This window comes from Pogona vitticeps, chromosome 6 (genome assembly GCF_051106095.1).
Source record: "Pogona vitticeps strain Pit_001003342236 chromosome 6, PviZW2.1, whole genome shotgun sequence".
In the NCBI taxonomy this organism is placed as follows: Eukaryota; Metazoa; Chordata; class Lepidosauria; order Squamata; family Agamidae; genus Pogona; species Pogona vitticeps.
The window spans coordinates 23,790,436-23,807,579 of NC_135788.1; the positions used below are offsets into that span (position 1 = coordinate 23,790,436).

A 17,144-nucleotide genomic window follows, 5' to 3' on the forward strand; every position below is an offset into this window, starting at 1 on the left:
TGAACCACCATGAGCCACTCTGAATGAAGTGGTGTTTTTCATGTAATATCCTCAAGCATTAGGCATAAAATACTTTAACATGGAGAATAAATATTTGATTTTATATATGCTGCTATGCACAAGAGCAGTGACACCATCTGTAATTCTAATAAAGTCAAAATGTAGCTTTAACACATTGCTTTGAAAAATCCCAAGGGGGGGAAATGCAGCTCTTATTAAAGAGAGATGGGAGAGCCTGTTTTCCCATCAGAAATCGGTGCTCCTGGCTATGGGTGAGTCTTCTAACCCGCTTTCCTAATTCATATGGCTTCAAAGAGAGGAGGAGAAGGCTGAATCAGAAGTCTTATCTGAAAAGACAGATATGTGTGCTTACATAACTATTTTCATAATGCTAGAGAAAGTACAGAAATAATTTATAAATTTACTACATTTAGCATTTTAGAATTATAGTTTCAAATTTATGATTTTTCAATCAAAGAGCTTGGATACTAGAATAGTTTCATACACTGTGTTTTAAGAACATACCTTAGCCCTGCTTGCGTTCATGCCTGTAAGATGGATCTATTCATGTCTTATGTACTCTGTATAATGTGAATACGAGTATGGTCCTAAAAATCACCCTGGAACCCCTTGCTCATTGGCAAGAGTTTATTATTGTTAAATATTTTCCAGGCTCTGCTTCTCCGCCTCCTTCCTTTCCTTTCTCTGCTCTCTGTAGCTACAGTGTCTATTTCCCATCATCTCTTCCCCTCTTAAAAAACATGTTTCTTCAAACCATAGGGGAGAATAACCCCAGGTGATATTCAGATGGTCAGATGTAGAAAGGAACACAGGTACAGTAAATCATTTCCCATTCTTCACTTTCCAACAGGTAGGATGATGCCTTTGTTTAGCCTGAGGTGGTTCCTGCCAAAGGGGCCAGCTAATCTGTGGTGGCAGGAAGTAACTGAGTTCTAATTGTAATTAAAGTTGTTGTATTGGGTTTACTATTGGTGTGGGTCAAATGCTTTAAACATGTTGCATCATGAGAAACGGAGCATGCAGATAAAATGACTGTGATTACAATTATGATAAGACAATGCAGTGACTGCAGTACTATGTCTGGATTTTAGCAAGACTTCCAGCAGGGTTCCCTACAATATTCTTGTGGTCAAATGTGAGCTAGAATAGATAACTGAACAGTCAATCTGTGAGCATTTAGGGGGAAAAAAGAATGCCATGATTACCAGATCCAGCATGAGTTTCCAAGACACAAATTATAGTAGACTAATCTTATATCTTTTTTTTTTTAATGAAACCCTAAGCTTGGTAGACGAGAAAAATGCTGTGAGTATAGTATATTTTGATTTCAGCAAGGTGTCTAACAAACTCCTTCACAATGTTCTTGTGGTCAAGCTAGTAAAACAGAGATTAGAAGATGCTACTCTTAGATAGTTTTGCAGCTGATGGGCCATACTGTTCTCTGATGGTTTCTTATCATCCTGAAGGGAAGGAACAAGTGGGATGCTGCAGGATTCTGTTCTGGGCCTGGTGTTGTTCATTCATCTTTATGAATGGCTTGGATTCAGATTCAAGACAGCCTTAACTGATGGAGAATTGGACTAAAGCAAGCAAAATTTATTTCAATAGAAATAACTGTGTAAAGTTCTGTATTTAAACAGGATAAAAGCAGGCTCACAAATGTAAGTTAGTTGTTCTCTGCTTGGCAGTCATATATATAAGAAGGATCTAGGAGTCCTAGTAAACCACAAGGTGAACATGAGGTAACAGTGTGATGCAGCAGCAAAACAGACTAATCCAATTCTGAGCTCAGTCAACAGATGCATAGTGTTTATATGAAGGGAAGTGATAGTACTAGTTTCTTTTGCTTCAGCGAAACCTCCCTTGTAGTAATGCAGTTGGTTCTGGGTGCCACAGTTTAAGGAGAATATTGAGAAGCTGTAATGTATCCATGAAAGCTGGCAAAGGTAGTAACTGTCTTAGAAACCAGAAATAGTTGAGAGAGATGGGTATGCTTATCTTAGAGAAGGAAAATTTGAGAACTGGTGTGATAGCCATCTTTAGGTATTGAAAGCACTGTGACATGGAAAATACAGCAAACTTGCTGGAGGGCAGGACATGAACCAATGGATGTGAACTATAAAGAGATGTTCACAAAATATTACAAGAATTTGCTGGTGGTAACAGCAGTTTGACAGTGTAATGGGCTGCCTTGGAATGTAGACTTGGAGGTTTTTAAATAGAGAGTCGACGCTTTAGCTGTAGCAAGTGCTTGTGTGTGTGTGTGTGTGTGTGTGTGTGTGTGTGTGTGTGTGTGTGTGTGTGTGTGTGTGTGTGTGTGTGTGTGTGTGTGTGTGTGTGTGTGTGTGTGTGTGTGTGTGTGTGTGTGTTAAAATTCCCAGAATCCTCCAGTCAGCCTGGCTACATACGGTATTTCTTGAGTTGTAACATATATTTAAAAAATATTTTTTGCCAAGTTCTGAGTGCATCCAAAGATACACAGCAGGCAGCAAGATTGGGACAGCACGCTCACTAAACTATCTGAGAGAGGTGGTCTTTTCTGTTTCCTGCGAAGCAGCCTCAGATCCAGACAGCTTCAGGCAGGATTGTTATGCAGTACGTGGCACTGGCACCAAAGCATTTTACTTGTGCCTTGCTTAAAATCCCAGCATCTGGAGTGGCATTAGCCTAGATCCCATCCCCTGCTACAAGTCCTATTGCATACTGCAGAGGGCCCTGCGTATAAATTTCGCAGAATAGGCTAGTCATTTTCAGAATGACTCAGCTCAACGTGATGACGGGGTTTGACCTCGAAGTTTGTGCTAGGAGAATTCCCCCTTGAAAGTCCATCAAGGAGAGGCTGAGCTTAACAGACAAGGAGAACGTTTTGTTTTTTCCCTACAGTTCTCCTCCCCTGCCCTTTAATTCTGTCCTTTGAGGTTTTGCCTGTAGCTAATTGCCTCTCCCTTGCTCTGGAGCAAAACAAAAAACACAAAACCCAAAAGGCCCTTCTTGTTGTAAAGAAGTTGCTTTGGGCAATGTGCCTGCACCTTGACAACTCTGAGTCTTACGACGACTTCAGTGCATAGCGACTGACCAATGTCACATCTCATCAGATCAATGAACTGGGCCGCTCTGAAGGCAGGGAAAAATTTAGTTCCTTCAGCAGCACTTGTGGCTTTGATTTGGCTATTCCATGGCATACAGAGCAAATGTTTAAGATTGTTTCATATTTCATGGTCAAAAGCACTGGAAAAAATGTGGTGGTGGGGATTCCTTTCTTTTCTGGACTACAGCTGCCCAATAACAGCTAAGCTCCCAGCTCCCAGCGGTAATGCGCAGAAAACCTAATCAAGATGAGAAGTTATACTGCCCGGTTTGCCTGCATTCAATTCCTTCTCTAGCTGCATTGTGCAGAGATAGTCTTTACAAATCCTCCTCCAAGTACTGCAGAGCTGGAAGGGACCAAGTGGATCACAGAGACCGGTCCCTCTGATTCCCTTGAGGTTCCCCTACAGCATGTTGTCGGCAGTGGTGATTTCTGAGGCTGAGACAGCTGAGGGAAAGGGTGATCTGGTGACCTCGAAGGGCCAAAAAGAAGCATTTACAAGAGTGAACAACTTAGCTAACAAAAGGCATTTCCTACACAAATGTACCCCTCAGGTTACAGCTTTGCTTCATGGAAGAACGTAAGAAAAAAAATCATGCTAGATTAAAGATCCATGTGGCCCAGCATTAGGTTCCCAGTTGTGCTGCCAGGTCAACATCTTTCTCTTTCCCTGGTACTTCAGGGCCAAAACTGGACACCAGGTGGTGAGAGTTAGTGATGTTGCAGGAAGCAGACTCTTCCCTGACAGCTACAAAATAGTACGTCTCTATGTGAGAAGGAGTGAGAACATACAACTTGAATTTTCTGCAGCACCTTCTAAAATAGATTTTATGTGCACAGGTTACACACGAATACTTTCATGAAGGGGTGTGTGTGTGTGTGTGTGTGTGTGTGTGTGTGTGTGTGTGTGTGTGTGTGTGTGTGTGTGTGTGTGTGTGTGTGTGTGTGTGTGTGAGTGAGAGATCAGTTGGAAATAGGAAAGACATGCCCACCCTGACATATAAAGTTCCCACACATAATGCACTCCAACTTTCTCCTCTCCAACCTGACTCGCCCTGAGATCTGTCTCCCCCTACGGAAGCCCAGCAAAACACAGGAATTCCTGGTGAGGTTGGCTGGCTACCCTTAGATGCAGCTACCCTATTGCTTCACATAGTGTCCAACCAGTGGCCTACCAGAAGTCCAGTGAGAACTACAGTGCCTTTCTTCTAGTGGTCCCTAACAACTGCCTCCAATACTGGCAGCAATAAATAGGCCTCATGACTAACACCGGTGGATCTCCTCCATCCGCTATGGATTTGCCCAGCCCCCATTTAAAGCCCCAGGGATAGGAACAGTGTTGCTTTCAAGAGCACCAAGTGCATTCTCCCAAAACCCATAGCCCACCCCCCGTCTCACACTACAGTTTTTCTGATTAAGCATATTTTCCTCCGAAAGTCCCCTTGCATCCTTTAAAACAGTGGTTCTTAACCTTTGTTACTCGGATGCATTTGAACTGCAACTCCCAGAAACCCCAGTCAGGACAGCTGGTGGTGAAGGCTTCTGGGAGTTGCAGTCCAAAACTCCTGAGTAACCCAAGGTTAAGAACCAGTGCTTTAAAAAGTATGGAGGGGGGATTTTTAATTTTAAAAAAAATGGCAACTAGAGGATGCACATCATTAGAAGGCAGGAGTCTCTGGAAAAGACAACAATGTTGGGAAAAGTGGAAGACATCAAAAAAAGAGGAAGGCCAAATATGAGATGGTCCGCCTCCCTAAAGGAAGCCACAGGCTTGATTTTACAAGAGCTGAGTAGGACAGTTGAGGGCAGGACGTTTTTGCTCATTTATAGCATTGCCCTACGTCGGAGGCGACTCAGTGACACATAACAACAATAGAGGGTGCGAGGCAGCTTTTCATGTTAAAAAACTGAAAGCAAAATGTTTTTTATGTGGGACTGGAGGAAGCTCTCCAAGGTCCAGAGGTGGCTCCTGGACCTTTGGAAATTCCCTATCCCTGTTTTAAGGCCACACAAAATGATAGTCATCATGACTACATTGTATGTCTCCTGGGCCTCAAGCTATCAGTGGTGGGCTGCACGCACCTCTGGTGAGGTTTTATTCCAAACAGGACCACGAGGGGACCCTACAAACACTTCCACGTTGGAACGATAAATGCAGCAGCGGCAGGTGGCATGTGGAACTGCTAGTTCATATACAATGGCGGGCTTCCTCATGGACTGGTTCCCAATTTTTTTTAAATCTTCTTTTTTAACAAGTCTCCACCAAAGAATCTGGGCTCCCACTGTCTAAAAAGCAAACACGTTGTATTTTCCAAGAAGAACTAATATGTTTATACACATTTTTAATTATATTTATGATTTTTGGCAAGTTTTTAAAGATACAAATTGCAATAAGATGTGACTGTATTGGGGAGGAAATCCACACGAACAAAAATAACAGTCCTGTTTAGTACCACTGACAATAATTCCATTAATGAGGACTTGGGGACAAAGGAAGATTAAGTTTCTAGTAATTATTATAAAATGTTATGGCCCACCAGTGGTTGAGAACAAATGACCTAATATATGGACCAATTAATAGAGACAACATGAACCTTATCAGGCAGCTGAAATTGTCAGCACACTAATAGAACAGAGACTTTTTTTCAGGCATGAACTGTGGCCTCCCTAGACAAACATTTAGACACACAACATATTGTATGTACACAGAGTATATCAAGTGTGGTATAAACAAGGAACTGAAATGATGCCCTTACCATCCACCCGGGCCAACTGCCAAAAATGGCTCTTGGAGCATGTCAAGTCCCATAAACAATCTGCTGTTGGTTACTGAGGCCACGTATGATTTAGAGCTCAGACCTAATAAGTGGGCAGATATAAATCAAGATCAACAGTACCCTTCTTAGGACACATGTCTATCTCAAGGCTTCTCGAAGTGCAGAGTACTTCTCAAGTCATTTCTTGGAAAAGAAGTGGGCTGCTCCCTTAAGCCTCACCACTTTTCTGTTTGTACTTTTTATTATTGAACAATGATGGTTTCACACTTAAAGTGTTCAAGGTACTTTGGTGATGAAATTGGATGTGGGACAGCCTTATATATCCCCCCCCCCTTATTTTATTTACCATACAGAAAAGGAAAAACCAGAGATCTGTTCAGGAAAATTGGAGATATTAGAGGAACATTTTGTGCAAAGATGAACATGATAAAAGACAAAAATGGGAGGGACCTAACAGAAGCAGATGACATCAAGAAGAGGTGGCAAGAATACACGGAGGAATTATATCAGAAAGATTTGGATATCCCGGACAACCCAGGCAATGTAGTTGCTGACCTAGAGCCAGACATCCTGGAGAGTGAAGTCAAGTGGGCCTTAGAAAGCCTGGCTAACAACAAGGCCAGTGGAGGTGATGACATTCCAGTTGAACTATTTAAAATCTTAAAAGATAATGCTGTTAAGGTGCTGTATTCAATATGCCAGCAAGTTTGGAAAACTCAACAGTGGCCAGAGGTTTGGAAAAGATCAGTCTACATCCCAATCCCAAAGAAAGGCAGTGCCAAAGAATGCTCCAACTACTGTACAATTGCACTCATTTCCCACGCTAGCAAGGTTATGCTCAAAATCCTACAAGGTAGGCTTCAGCAGTATGTGGACCCAGAACTCCCAGAAGTACAAGCTGGATTCCGAAGGGGCAGAGGAACTAGAGACCAAATTGCTAACATGTGCTGGATTATGGAGAAAGACAGAGAGTTCCAGAAAAATATCTACTTCTGCTTCATTGTGTTTGTGTGTGTGTTTAGTCGTTTAGTCGTGTCCGACTCTTCGTGACCCCATGGACCAGAGCACGCCAGGCCCTCCTGTCTTCTACTGCCTCCCGGAGTTGTGTCAGGTTCATGTTGGTTGCTTCGCAGACACTGTCCAGCCATCTCATCCTCGGTCGTCCCCTTCTCCTCTTGCCATCACACTTTCCCAAAATCAGGGTCTTTTCCAGGGAGTCTTTTCTTCTCATTAGATGGCCAAAGTACTGGAGCCTCAGCTTCAGGATCTGTCCTTCCAGTGAGCACTCAGGGTTGATTTCCTTTAGAACTGATAGGTTTGTTCTCCTTGCAGTCCAGGGGATTCTCAAGAGCCTCCTCCAGCACCACAATTCAAAGGCATCAATTCTTCGGCGGTCTGCTTTCTTTATGGTCCAGCTCTCACTTCCATACATCACGACAGGAAAAACCATAGCTTTGACTATTCGGATTTTTGTTGGCAAGGTGATGTCTCTGCTTTTCAAGATGCTGTCCAGATTTGTCATCGCTTTCCTCCCAAGAAGAAGGCGCCTTTTAATTTCAGGGCTGCTGTCTCCATCTGCAGTGATCATGGAGCCCAGGAAGATAAAATTTGACACTGCCTCCATATCTTCCCCTTCTATTTCCCAGGAGGTGATGGGACCAGTGGCCATGATCTTAGTTTTTTTGATGTTGAGTTTCAGACCGTTTTTTGCACTCTCCTCTTTCACTCTCATTACAAGGTTCTTTAATTCCTCCTCACTTTCTGCCATCAGAGTGGTATCATCTGCATATCGGAGGTTGTTGATATTTCTTCCGGCAATCTTAATTCCGGCTTGGGTTTCTTCCAGTCCAGCCTTCCGCATGATGTATTCTGCATATAAGTTAAATAAGCTGGGGGACAATATACAGCCTTGCCGTACTCCTTTCCCAATTTTGAACCACTCAGTTGTTCCATGACCAGTTCTAACTGTTGCTTCCTGTCCCACATATAGGTTTCTCAGGAGACAGATAAAGTGGTCAGGCACTCCCATTTCTTTAAGAACTTGCCATAGTTTGCTGTGGTCCACACAGTCAAAGGCTTTCGCATAGTCAATGAAGCAGAAGTAGATATTTTTCTGGAACTCTCTGGCTTTCTCCATAATCCAGCGCAAGTTAGCAATTTGGTCTCGAGTTCCTCTGCCTCTTCGGAATCCAGTTTGTACTTCTGGGAGTTCTTGTCCACATACTGCTGAAGCCTACCTTGTAGGATTTTGAGCATAACCTTGCTAGCGTGCGAAATGAGTGCAATTGTACGGTAGTTGGAGCATTCTTTGGCACTGCCTTTCTTTGGGATTGGGATGTAGACTGATCTTTTCCAATCCTCTGGCCATTGTTGAGTTTTCCAAACTTGCTGGCATATTGAATGTAGCACCTTAACAGCATCATCTTTCAAGATTTTAAATAGTTCAACTGGAATGCCATCACCTCCGCTGGCCTTGTTGTTAGCCAGGCTTTCTAAGGCCCACTTGACTTCGCTCTCCAGGATGTCTGGCTCAAGGTCAGCAACTACATTGTCTGGGTTGTCCGGGATATCCACATCTTTCTGATATAATTCCTCTGTGTATTCTTGCCACCTCTTCTTGACATCTTCTGCTTCTGTTAGGTCCCTCCCATTTTTGTCTTTTATCATGTTCATCTTTGCACAAAATGTTCCTCTAATATGTCCAATTTTCCTGAACAGATCTGCTTCATTGACTATACAAAAGCCTTTGACTGTGTGGACCGCAGCAAACTATCGCAAGTCCTTAAAGAAATGGGAGTGCCTGACCACCTTGTCTATCTCCTGAGAAACCTATATGTGTAAAAGGAAGCAACAGTTAGAACTGGATATGGAACGTCTGATTGGTTCAAAATTGGGAAAGGAGTACGAAAAGGCTGTATATTTTCCCCGGGTTATTTAACTTATATGCAGAATACATCATGCGGAAGGCTGGACTGGAGGAATACCAAGCCGGAATTAAGATTGCCGGAAGAAATATCAACAACCTCCGATATGCAGATGATACCACTCTGATGGCAGAAATTGAGGAGGAATTAAAGAACCTTGTAATGAGGGTGAAAGAGAAGAGTGCAAAAAATGGCCTGAAACTCAACATCAAAAAAACTAAGATCATGGCCACTGGTCTCATCACCTCCTGAGAAACTGAAGGGGAAAATATGGAGTCAGTGACAGATTTTACTTTCTTGGGCTCCATGATCATTGCAGATGGAGACAGCAGCCCCGAAATTAAAAGACGCCTGCTTCTTGGGAGGAAAGTGATGACACCTTGACAGCATCTTAAAAAGCAGAGACATCACCTTGCCAACAAAAGTCCGAATAGTCAAAGCTATGGTTTTTCCTGTAGTGATGTATGGAAGTGAGAGCTGGACCATAAAGAAAGCAGACCGCCGAAGAATTGATGCCTTTGAATTGTGGTGCTGGAGGAGGCTCTTGAGAGTCCCTGGACAGCAAGGAGAACAAACCTATCCAATCTGAAGGAAATCAATCCTGAGTGCTCACTGGAAGGGCAGATCCTGAAGCTGAGGCTCCAGTACTTTGGCCATCTCATGAGAAGAGAAGACTCCTTGGAAAAGACCTTGATGTTAGGAAAGTGTGACGGCAAGAGAAGGGGACGACAGAGGATGAGATGGCTGGACAGTGTCCAACTTGAAATTGTCCAACTTGAAAGCAACCAACATGAAATTGACACGACTACGGAAGGCAGTGGAAGATAGGAGGGCCTGGCGTGCTCTGGTCCATGGGGTCACGAAGAGTCGGACACGACTAAACGACAACGACTCATCATTCTATGGCAAGGGATGTGACATGTAGGTAGGTAGGGAAATGGCAATACGGTGGTGCCTTGCTAGATGATATAATCCGTTCCACTGAAATTGCTGTTTAGCGAAATCATTGTCTAGCGAAAAGCATTTCCCCATTGGAATACATTGAAACCTGTTTAATGCGTTCCAATGGGGAAGAGGAGTCGTCTAGCAAAGATCGGCCATAGGAAAGCTGCTTTGCGAACCGCCGATCAGCTGTTTAAATCGCTGTTTTGTGAAGCTTAGGTCAAAAATTGTTGTCTGGCAAAAATTGGTTTGCGAAGCAGGGACCAAACATTGTCCAGCGAAATTCCCCATTGGTATCACTGTTTCATGAATCGCTATAGCGAATGCAAAAAGTCAATGTCTAGTGAAAAAACTGTCACGCGGGGTAACTGTCTAGCGAGGCACCACTGTACAAAGATCTGTCTTCTGTGAGTGGAAGCAGAACATACTTACCTTCATCTGGACATTTTAGTTTAATTTAATTTTCTCAATGAAGCCTAGTATTGCATTCCCTTTCCCCCCTCACTACTTTAACACACTTCCACATGCTTAGCATGTGGTCTATTAAGATTCTTAGATTCTTTTTGTATTTATTTGTTTTCTGTGTCCCTTTCCTCTCTGTATAAGGACCCATGGTGGCTCACAGATGGCCATACTGCTGCAAAACCAGCTGTCACCCACTTATTCCTGCATCTGATTTTTCCTGCTTAATGTAGACTTTTCTATTTGCTCCCATTGAAACTAATTTTGGTTCTTTGGTCTAATTCTTCAGTCGATTGCAGAAATCAAAAACACTGACTCTGTTATCTGTTGTATTAACTACCCCCTTCAAGGTTGAGTGTTGTTTATGAATTTGAGAAACATATCCCAAACACCAAGTCTTTTAGTAAAAATGATGAACAACAGCATCCCAAGGATGGAGCCTTGAGACACCCAACCTGCCTCTTCCACCTAGAAAGATACTGTAGTGGTATAGAGACATTTTAACTATGATCTTTCCTCCAAGTGCTTCTTTACTGTCTTTTCTCATCCACAGAGAGTTTTGTGTTATTCTGTCTCAGATTCTGTTGCATCATCAACATCCGTGTCTCTAGTATTTGGTATCTCCCTGTACTCTAGAATGTCATCTTCCTCCCCCACAGGACTCAAAGCCTCCTAGTGAAAACATTCTTCCCAAAACCTGGGAGGGACAATCCATCACTTGTTGGGTCCAAGTCCCAAGTCTGAGTCCAAGTCCCTATAAACAAGCTCTTTTCCCCCAGAAAAAAGGGAGGGATGGGTCTGATGCACGTGGGGAGGGGGGAAGCTGAGTTGGGACTGAGTTGAGTCATTGGTGCAACTTAAGCTTGATTTGACAGCGAGTCCCCATCTCTGCTTGTCAGGGCACAGTGCTCACAGCAGTGCTCATACCATGGTCCAAGAAGCCAAACTTTTCCTGAGGACATCATAGGTGCAACTACTGTAGTTGTTCTCTTCCAGAATTCTAGCTGCTCCGCCTGGGCCCTTAACTTCAAAAGGAAGAAGTGATGGGAGAAAACTCGGCTGTACCCCCATACCTAGCGTAAGGCTTCTGGAAATGAAGGATTGGCTAGCTGCATGCCATTGCCAAGTGTACCCATGATCCTTTCCCATTCTTCAGGAATCTTCTCCTCTTCTGAAAAGTGGCAGGAATTCTTCCATGAACAGAATCCTCTGTGGCCACCTATGTGCACCCCGCTAAATCACCATCTATGGCGAGGGGGTGATATTGATTCCGCACTTCCTAGGACACAGCATGCTTGCCTTTTGCATTGGATTGTCTTTTTCTTTCCTAGAGTTAATACAACAGATAACAGAGTCTTTTTCTTGCCATCTTGTTATCCCAGAAGAATCTGCCCAGCTCTGTTCACTTCATGTTCCTTGATAAGCTGCCATGTGGACAAGCGGTCTCAACCTGCTGTACTTTTTCTAGCAGGGCAGCCAGATGGCACTTGTTGGAGGTATAGATGTTTGTAGGAAGCAAGACAAAATATACCATAGGTGTTGCAAGTCTTTGCGAAAGCTGTAATGACCTCCATCTCTCTAGGCCTTCTCTTGAAAAACCCCCACTAGATGCCCAAACAAAACACTTCTGTTGTATTCATTCTGCCCCGTACGAATGGGCTTTTCAGAATTAAAAACAAAACAAAAACAAATTATAGGAGTAAGAACCCTCAAATCAACAGGAGATAGAGGAGCCCTCTTTCTTCTTTGCCATTGCTGTGCCATTTCTGTCAAGTGGGAAGAAAAATGCCAGCTGCAGTGTATAAGTCATGAAGATTCCCTGAGACTCACAAAGGTTCATGGGAAGATGAGTTTTAATGGATGCTGTCTCCATACCACAGGAGGGCATTTTAATTCCTACTGGCTTGAAGGTTCTTATTCCCATATTTCATCCTGGGAGGTTCTTGCTGAATTATAGTAGAAATTTTTTTATTCAAAAAAATCTTATCCCTAACCAACTGCCATGAGTTTGCTGGGATGCTTGAGTGCAGCTATGCACCTGGCAGCTGCTCTTTTGCCATTGGGTTATGCTGGTTGCAGAATTCTGTGAGTTACAGTCCAAAAAATTAACTTCCCAAGCTCTGCAGTCTTCAGCCCGCCCTGTATGTTCCAGGAAGCCAATACAGAGTGTGATTGTTGAGAATGTGAGCTGCAAAGCAGAAACCTCTATTTGAAATTGAGTGACACTGTAGAGTTTAGTGGTTTGACTGGCAGGTTAGGACCACTGAGACTTGGCATCAAATCCACATTTAGTAATGGAGTGGCAGGCTCAGCTGCCATCAGCTTTTGTCTTCAGGTGACAAGATTTTATTATTCTCCAGGGAGGCTTTTAAAGACATTTTACTGGTGTTTTCATTGCTGTTTTATGGCCTGCTTTCCCAATTTTATATGATTTAGATTTTTCTTTCCGATTATGCTTTTTAAACTGCGTTGTGTTTTATTACTGTATTATATGTGTACTGATTTGCATATAGCTTTTATTTAAACATGGTATACAAATATTTTTATAAAATAAATGAAGCTCATTGGCTTGTTTTGAACCAGTGACTATCTCTCAGGCCAACCTCTCTTACACGATTGTTCTAAGGATAAAAAGAGGTGAGATGTAAAGGATCTACTTGTAGTGTTCTGACTCCAAGACAGAAGCATAGCATAAAAATATAAGTAATATTTTCACAAATCCATGAGGTGGCCTGCGGTCAGCCACCATCCTTTAGCATAAGCGTCCTTAAGGAGATAAAAAACTTTTGGTTTTTTTGGATTACAGATCAGAATTCTCCATTCTGGGAATCCCACTTGATGAACAGACACCTAAATGTAACTCAATCTGGGGGAAAGACCAAAGTGGGAAAGCCTCGTGGCCCAGCTCTGCTTAGATTCCTGTTTAAAACAGAAAGCTGTCAGCAAGCCCGGAACAGCTTCCATTGTGAACTGCAAACTAGGTGGAGCTAGGCCTATACTATGCCATGAAGTTTTCCACCTTAGGCCTTTCTCCCAGGTGAGCTTCATACAGGTGTCTGTCTGTCAGGTAGGACTCTCAGAAGGGAGAATTTGGGAATTTATAGTAAAAAGAATAAGCAACACATTATTTAATTATTTATACCAGTTGTTGTTCTGTGCTGCCAAGTCGAAACTGAGTTATAGTGACCCTGTCAGGGCTTTCAAGGTAAGTGTGGTATTTAAGGAATGGTTTTACCAGTTCCACTCCCTCAGTGAGGGGATTCCATAACTAAGCAGAGAATCGAACCCTGTTCTCGGTCCATAACGTGTGCTAGCTAAATCTGCCTAAATGGTTAAAAGATAGTTTCCACTTTGAACAAAACATTTGTTGGCACACCCTGCAGCAAGTACGAACACCTTTTCCTCTGGACTCACCTTGACCAACTAATGTGTTAAAATTCAACAATACCTGTGTACACTTAGTCTTTTAAGAGCCTCCACTAAGTTGTTGTCACACCAACACTTGACCCTGTGCTACAGTATAATGAAATAGAAGAGGAAAGCAAATTCCCTGTTCCTTCCCAAACCAAACTTAGATGACAAATGCAGGCAAAACTCAACAGCTTTTTAAGAAAAATAAAAGTTTGGTTTGTTGCCACAAGCCATATTCTGTCCCTTGCCTTCACACCACTTTCCAAGATCCAGGTGTACCAGGAAGGATTAAATCTGCTGCCCTTCTTAATAAGAGGACTGGATCCAGATTTACGGCTCATCCCAACATCAGAGTAAGTTGCTCCTTACCCTGAAAAGGCCCACTGAAATCAATGGAACTTAAGTTTGAGTGGCATGCCACTCAACCTGGGTGTTCTAGGCAAGAGTAATGCCAAATTAAAATTATTAAACCCACCCACATTAAAGCCTAAGAACAGTAGACGAAAAAGAACGACGTTCAACCCAGTGGTTTCAATAAGCCTCCTCCAAGCATGGATAAATTTGGACTCCTAGACCATAGTTACTCGGCCGTTTACGACCCCATTGAACTCTTTGGGACTTCCTCCAGAATCAAACGAGTTTACGGATCGTGCTGTGGACCATTGTTTGCGGGCAAGTCTCCTTTTTGGGGGAGGGGGGCGCCTGCCAGTCAATTCCTGCGCGCCGCTGGCTTAGGGTAGCAGATTCACACACACACACCCGGTGTCCGGGCGGAGGGCTTCGCTTCCGAGCCCCTCGCCTCCCGATCCCCGAGGGAAGAAGCGTGCGCGTCTGTGCGGTGAGGGAGAAAAGCGCCTGGTGTAGAAAAACAAGGCGAAAAGCGTCGGCCAGGCAGCGAGGAACTCCCCAGCGAGCCGGCGTCTCCGGCTTGGGCCAATGAGGGAGGCGGGAAGGAGAGGCCGAGGCGGGGCGTGGGCGGCTTGGCAGCCTCCGCCTCTGGAGCCGAGCGCTGGCGGGCGGGCGGGGTGGATGGAAGCAGCGCCTCTAGACTGTCCTCCAGGCCGGACTGGAGCGAGCGAGCAGGCGGGGAGGAGAGCGGGAGTTGGGCTGTGGTGCGCGCCTGTGAGCGCAGCAGCTGCGCGGAGCCGAGCCGAGCCCGCCCGCCTCCCTCAGTTCTTGGCGGCAGCTTCTCCGTTTGCGAACTGCTGGCAGGATTTCCCCGTCCCTCCCTCGCCTGCTCCTCAGGGCTTTCCTTCCCTCCCTCCCTCCCCTCCTTCAGGGGAGCTTCTCCTCCCTTTTCCCTTTCTCCTCTCCCTTTCTTCCCCTCAGCTTTTCCTCCACAGGAATTCCCCCTCCTTCCCTTCCCTTCGCGCCGTCGCCCTCCTCGTCCTCCCCTCATTGTCTCGGAGCGCCCCTTGCCCAATTTTCAGGAGACCCGGCGGGGAACCAGAAGTATGGGCGAGGGGGCGCGGGCGGCTCCAGCTCCTTCAGATACCACATAGAAGCGGCACCGCCGCCTCCGCCTCCGCCGGCTTCCCCTCGCCGGGCACCCCGGCGGTGTGAGGGAAGGAGAGAGGGAGGGAAAGAGTAGCCGGCGCGGCGGGAGCGCCCGCAACCTCGCGCCTCTCTCTCTTTGTGGAGGGTTCCTCCGCCTGCTGCCGCTCGACCCGCCGGTGGGGAAGGGACCCGGCGGGCGGCGTCTCTCCGCGCTCGCCTTCGGACCCCCCCCCCCCGCCGCCGCCAGATGTGCGACCTCCTGGACGCGCCGCAGCCCGCCGAGAAGAAGCTCAGCAAAATGAAAAAGTTGCGGCGAACTTTGTCGGAGAGTTTCGGCCGGCTCGGTGAGTCCGCGGGCGGGAGGCGAGGACGCCTGGAGGTCGGTCGGTCGGTCGGGCTCCCCCGCTCGCTCCTTTGCAGGCGGCGGGAGGGTTCCGCCCAGCCGAGCCGCTTCCCAAGCGCCCGCATCCCGGCCGGCTCCGCTCGCCTCTTTCGTGGGATCCGAGGACGAGTGGGCGGAGCGAGGGAGGCAGCTGTGCTTTTCCGTGGCTCAGGAAAAGACGAAGGGGGGGTGTTTCTTTTTCTGGTGGGTCTGTGGCCGTTTTATCCCACCCGTCTTCCGCAGACCTCGGGGTGGCTTGAGACAGGATCGCCTTTCCCCTGTTTTACTCTCACAATAAGCCTGTCAGAGAGAGAGAGAGAGAGAGAGAGAGAGAGAGATCAGGGTCCGGGACAGAGAAGGACTGCCCCAAAGCCGTTCACCAGCTGAAATCCGGCAGGAGGTCGCATCTAGAGTAGGGCCGTTGAATCAGTGGGAATGGGATGAGTCAGTGCCCAAGTTCTCTTGACCATCATCATCTTAGAACTCGAGAGTTGCAAGGGAGCCTATGGATCATCGCGACCAGCCCCTCTCAAGGAGGCCCAGCGGGGATTCAAACTCCCAACCTCCGCTCTGCAAGCAGAGCCCGAAACCGCTGTTTGCGAATTACCTCTGGACTTCAGCCACTGAGTTCCGTGGATGGAGGGGAGGGGGAAAGAGAGGTTTGAACTAGAGTATTCCCAGTCTTAGCCAGTGCTTTCACCTTCAGTGCTCTTTGTGTGCATCCAACATATGCTTCAATGTAGGTAGGCACACTTAAATAGTAAGTAGTTGAAACTCCACTAGACACAGTTTTAATCATTGCACTAATTGCAATGCAAGTGATTCCCAGCTAAGCAAACATAGCCTTACTATTTAAATATTTAATGTATTTTTACAGTTTGCCCTCACTTTTAAAACAAAAGACACCCTCTCCCCCAACAACATCTTTTTTGGTACCAATGCCTTACTAAGCATGTTATTATACTTAGTCTTAAGCCAGTTCAAATCTGTTTCTAAAGAATGCATATCTAAGATAATCTTAAACTTTTTTTCATTAGTATGCTGGAAGCTCTTCCTCTGTGTACGTATGCAGGGTAGTTTAAAAGTAGCACCCTCCTCTTTGTCAAAGATGAGCTAAAAGTAGTGTGATGACTTTATTTCTTTATTAATTGTTCAAGATATTGAAGTGGGGTAAGAGTTGTCTTTGAACAGATGAACAAGAGTAAAATATATATGTGGCTTCAGGTCGCCTGGAGGTATGGATTTGAAAGAGAGATGTTTTACTTTGAGGGTGAGAAGTGGGAGAATGATTGGGATTTCTTGTACATGTGCACCGTGATCCTCTTTGTATACTGGGGTTTGCATCTAAAATATGAATGCAGACTCTAGGCTTGCCTGCAGGTGTCTAGTGGTGTATCCTGCTTTGTTCTTACCTGGTTTGTGAGATAACACCACTGTACTATGCCCATGACTTATCTTTCCCTGATCTGGAATAGGAATTATGAACATATTAGATATCATGGGTACTCCTTGCACATGGTTCTTCAGAATAAGTCTCCCAATATACTATCCTGAAAAGGAGCCAATGTAGCCTAATAGAAGATGATACTGAAAAGTGCAATGAACAAACTGCAGGATTTGGAAAAGATTTTTTTCCCAAG

At 45.1% G+C, this 17,144-nt stretch overlaps 1 protein-coding gene across 3 annotated transcripts in view; it reads left to right on the forward strand.

Moving 5' to 3' along the window:
* The first annotated feature begins 254 nt into the window (after window positions 1-254).
* CDK14 (cyclin dependent kinase 14) overlaps window positions 255-17,144 on the forward strand; it is a 302,744-nt gene continuing 285,854 nt past the window's right edge. Inside the window, exon 1 of one of the 3 annotated variants that reach the window (XM_073003160.2) lies at window positions 255-272. In XM_073003160.2, the coding sequence (XP_072859261.1) occupies window positions 269-272 (4 nt within the window). In that variant the 5' untranslated portion in view covers window positions 255-268. Of the gene's footprint in view, window positions 273-14,615; window positions 15,467-17,144 lie in introns of those variants that run through there. The other 2 variants (XM_073003159.2, XM_073003158.2) reach the window with 2 other exon arrangements.